Below are 4,576 nucleotides of genomic sequence, written 5' to 3'. Positions count from 1 at the left end.
AAATTGTAATACCTGACAATAAATTGGACTAGTGTAAAATAAAATGTCAATGAGGGTGTCATTGGTCAAGTGACGTAGCATTGGTATACTTGGAAGTGTTATGGACTTTAATTGGTTGTTAATATCTTCACTGTGTAATTTTTCATGCCATGAAACAGGTAAGACCTCAACTCGTCTCACTGCACCACTTTCTACAGAACTCGAAAAATGAGACTCAACAAGGCCTTGAGAAACAGCACGGAAATCGTCAACTGTAACAGAACAGCAAAGTATGATCCAAGGTTGCAAGATGAACATTTGTAAGTAAGTGTACCATAAACAAAGAGAACAAATACAAATCATTCATTACTCACCAACTTCGACAACTGATCTGAATTGTAAATCACATGCTGAACCAATGCCGTGAACTAGAAACAATAGATGATCTACAGTCTCAGACTCTCCAGTATCAATGTCAAACTCATCGACACCTCTTTTTACAACTCTTGGTCTGTGCTGTGTGCCCTACAAAGGAAAAATAATACTAAGTAGATTTTAAAGTTAGATTTTCATGTCACTGCCACTCACTGCAACAATTCTACAAATGTGCAAAGCATTTTCAAGGAAAAATCGTCAATGCTTAGCTCATCTACAAAACGTCAGCAAAGCAGCAGAGCTCCTTTCAAGATGCCTGATGAAGTATAAAAAAGGCAATAACATTAAATGGAAGAGTATAAATGGCAGAAAGCTAAGCACTACATACATCTGCATACGTGTTGGGGCTCACCGGTGTGTTACCCCACGCATCTGGAGAGGCACTGCTTAAATAATGAACCATAGCATTGGCACTGTGGAAAACAACAGCTTCACCATTTGAAAATTCCACCCTTCTCTGCCATTCATTCTGGGTGTATGATAACTTGTACTCCTCCTTAATAATAGAAATGAAACATTATAAGAAATCACAAACTATGTGAGATTTTAGAATTAGTCCCTGCAATAACTTACCTCTAATCTAGTGGCTACATTTTCATCATAAGGCACATAACGCTTATCAGCATTGTTTTTGTAAAACCATGAGCAACGTCTAACTTCAGTGGGTGCTTCTTCCCAATAGACAGCATTCCGTTGTCTTCTTAAAATATTCACATCATAACGACCACCATCAGTGGGTACTTCTGTGTCTATTGTCAGATCAGCTGTGAAATCAAATTGGGAAAAATTTAATTATGCATAACAACAATATTAGAATAAATACTTTTCAAAAATATAGGGAACACTCACGTGAAAGAAATTGCTGTTCAAGAGCAAGTGAATCTGACATTGAGAAGGGCTGCCATATTACTTTGCTTTCCACCTCTTTCTTAAAGAACCAGTGTTGATAGACCGATCGGTAGATTGGTGGAGGTGTGGGATCATGGGTCATAGTAACTTGTGGCTGGAAAGCACAATAGAGAAATATTTAGGCCAACATCACTTAGCAGCAAACCCAACAATGGGGCATTGAAAAGGGAATGCAAAATGGCAAGAATAGTGGAGTGTGTTGTCGTGTTGTGCGGCGTGCAGGGTACGCACCTCATAGTAGCTTGCGTTGTTGAACGGGTCGGACGGGAGGCCACCGAGCCCACCCAGGCCCGTCGGGGTGGCGGGCGCGTCCACCGTGGGGGGCGCGGTCGGGGCCATGACGATGGGGGCTGGGGCAGGCCCGAGGGCAGACCCGAAGGCAGGCCCCGGGGGAGACCCGAGCGGGGTGGGGGCCTGCGCCGAGGTCTCCAGCCCGGGCACCGGGGCGTACACTGGACGGCGGCCGCCGAGCCTGAAGGCGTTGCCGCCCGCTGCGCTGGCTGCAAGGCAAGGCGTGACCAGAAAAGAATATATTAAATCAATTGCGACCATCAAACTGAAACTCGTCGTCAAGGGGATGATCCAAAAAGAACGAACTGCCAAGTTTGGCCAATGCCCGCTCTCTAGCGCCTGATGGGTAGGCAGCATCTTGCCAACAGCGCATGCATGTATTGCGGGATGGCCTAACTCGAGTCTCGCAGGCGCGGAGCTCCTGTGATTTGCCGAATGAATCTGAGGAGAACAGACGTACTTTCTGGACGACCCCAAAGTACGCATTGTGATGCTCACCTGCTGGAGGCGGACCCGAGCCCGCGAGGGTGGGCGGGCCGGGCGGGCCGGGCGGGCCGACGGGGAGGCCTGGGAGGCCCGACGGGGGCCTGGAGGGCGGTCCTGGTGGTGGCGCCGGCGATCCGAAGAGGCTGGAGGCGGTGGCGAACGGGCCGGGGCCACCAAACACACCGGCGGGCACGGGGGGCGGCGCGAAGTGCGAGCTCACGGGCGGGGGCGTACCAAAGGCCGTGGGGGTCGTCAGAGGCGGAGGCCCCGTCGGCGTTGCGAACGGTGTGTCCGAGGGCGACTCGAAGGTGGGCACCGGGGGCAGTGGGCCCGCGGGTGACTGGAAGGGGCTGGCGGCCGGCGAGGGCTGGCTTGAGGGCTGGCCAGGGCCCGAGTCTCTGGGCCGCGACTCGGTGAGGTACAAGTCCGAGGGCTGCACCTGGAAGGGGCGCCCGCCACCCCACTGGTTCACGAAGGTGGCGGGAGGAGGGGTGTTTGACGCGGCCAGGCCATGCGAGGCGACCGGCGCCGGCTGGCTCAGCGGCGAGCTCAGGGGCAGGTTCAGGTTGTAGAAGGTGGGCGTCGGCCCGGTGGCCGGCTCGAGCGATACTGGCTGGAACGTGTCATCGGAGAGTCCGGGAACCGCTGCCTGGAGCCCCTGCGGTACAGCCTGGATTTCTGCTGGAAGAGGTCCTAGCGGTGCCGGAGGCCCCAAAGGTCCTGAAGGTGTTGGATGTCTTGAAGGTCTTGGAGGTCTTGGAGGTTCTGGATGTCCTGAAGATCCTGGAGGTCCTGGAGGTCCCGAAGGTCCTGGAGGTCCCGAAGGTCCTGGAGGTCCCGAAGGTCCTGGAGGTCCCCAAGGTCCGGGAGAAGGCGTACGTTCGGCAGAGGGGAGGGAGCCGAACAACGCGGAGGTGAAGCTGCCGAAGGAAGAGACGAAACCCCCGCCGGAAGATCCGGTGGTCTGTGGCTGTGGCTCCGGCCCCGGAGCGGGAGCGAGGGTTGGAGCGTCACCGGAGAAAGCCGGAAGCACGCTGGCGGAGCCCGCCGACAGGTCCTCGACATCTGCAACAACATACAAAATCAATAAATAACTTCCTGTGGCAGTAAGGGCAGGGATCAATTAACAAACAGCCAAGCCCACATCGAATATACGCTTCCATCAGCGAGATGGTAGACAACAATTAACAGACGAGGTTACTCATCAAGCACCTGCAGATAACGGTATTCGACCAGAAGAGAATGTGTCACTCGACATCGCGCTCAAGTGGTAATCTAATGTCAATTACACTTTCTCGCGAAATGAGAGGAAGGGAAGTGGAGCCGCAGCCCCGGGAGGGAAAGGGGAGGGAGAGGGAGGGGGGGGGGTCCCTGTTTGGAATCGGATGACACAACGCTTGGTCTGGCCTTCCCGCCGCGCCCAGAGGGTTCAGGTGACCTCAGCCGGCAGCGCGCCTCAGCCAGGAAGGGTCCCACCCAAAACGCCATCATTTGCCCTGAGCTGCGGTGCCCTCGACCTCGGCCCTCTTTACACACGGCACATATGGCCACACGGGACGCCGCGCCTCTCAAACGACTCGAACGCCACACCAAGAGTTGGCCGATCTCGCGAACGTGATCTTCTAGATCACGCCTGCCCCTTGCTTCTTCAAAGAAAGAAAGCAGTGTAGTACGCCCTCCCAAAAAATCCGGGAAGAAAAAACAATGAGAAACAAGACATACAGAAAAATTGGTCTACGCTTTAAGTTATGGAGAAGTACCCCTTGACTTACGCGCTGGCGGACTCATCGCGCACTCTACCGGCCGCACCCTCGCGCGCCTCCCCCGCTGCCGACCGCGTTCACCGGAATCGCGGATGTCGCGGCGGAGCAGGTGGAGCAGGCGCGTACAAGAGGCGCGCCGCACCGGAACAGGTTATCAGGGCGGCTCCCTCTAAAGGCGGCCCTGATTACGCGGCGCTCAAAGGCAGAGTCCCTCCGGGTCGGCCGATCATTCACACTAGCTCCGTGGTCCGAGCCAGAGACAGGACATGGACAACGCCGCGACCGTGCTGCTGCTGCTGCTGCTGGTGGCCGCGGCCCACGCCGCCGCGGGGACAGCGGGTGAGTCTCGAGCACCGCGACGAGCTAAGGGTCGACCGCGACCGCGGGGTACCGAGTGTCACAGACGGCTGCTTGTGTGCTGGCAGACGTGGTCACCGGGGACAAGCCCATCTGGGACCTGGTGCAGCCGAGCGACGCCCTGCGCGCCTTCCTGGAGCACCGCGCCGCGGACGCGCCCGGCGCCGTGGGCGTCGTCCTGGACACGGGCAGCGCGGCGGCCCTGCAGCGGGCCCGCGCCGCCATCGGCGACCTGGAGCGCTCCGCGGACAAGGGCCCTTTCATCTTCGCCACCTTCCATCGCACAGGTAAGGACAACGCCACCAGAGGTAGTTTACATCTTTGAGGACAGGAGGGATTTCAAAAGGCCGCAAGTT

The 4,576-nt window shown here is 55.9% G+C and overlaps 1 protein-coding gene across 2 annotated transcripts in view; it reads right to left on the bottom strand.

The window, feature by feature from the left end:
* Positions 1-4,576, bottom strand: part of LOC113208134 (phospholipase DDHD2) — a 29,241-nt gene that overhangs the window by 17,613 nt on the left and 7,052 nt on the right. Inside the window, exons 2-8 of one of the 2 annotated variants that reach the window (XM_052265457.1) lie at positions 2,113-3,165; positions 1,555-1,823; positions 1,264-1,417; positions 988-1,178; positions 743-910; positions 354-504; positions 13-251 (exon numbers count right to left, since the gene is read on the bottom strand). In XM_052265457.1, the coding sequence (XP_052121417.1) occupies positions 13-251; positions 354-504; positions 743-910; positions 988-1,178; positions 1,264-1,417; positions 1,555-1,823; positions 2,113-3,165 (2,225 nt within the window). The remainder of the gene's footprint in view (positions 1-12; positions 252-353; positions 505-742; positions 911-987; positions 1,179-1,263; positions 1,418-1,554; positions 1,824-2,112; positions 3,166-4,576) is intronic. The other variant, XM_052265463.1, reaches the window with a different exon arrangement.

Source organism: Frankliniella occidentalis, unplaced genomic scaffold, assembly GCF_000697945.3.
Source record: "Frankliniella occidentalis isolate FOCC.00 unplaced genomic scaffold, Focc_3.1 Scaffold2, whole genome shotgun sequence".
Lineage (NCBI taxonomy): Eukaryota > Metazoa > Arthropoda > Insecta > Thysanoptera > Thripidae > Frankliniella > Frankliniella occidentalis.
This window is presented reverse-complemented; position numbering and strand designations above follow the sequence as displayed.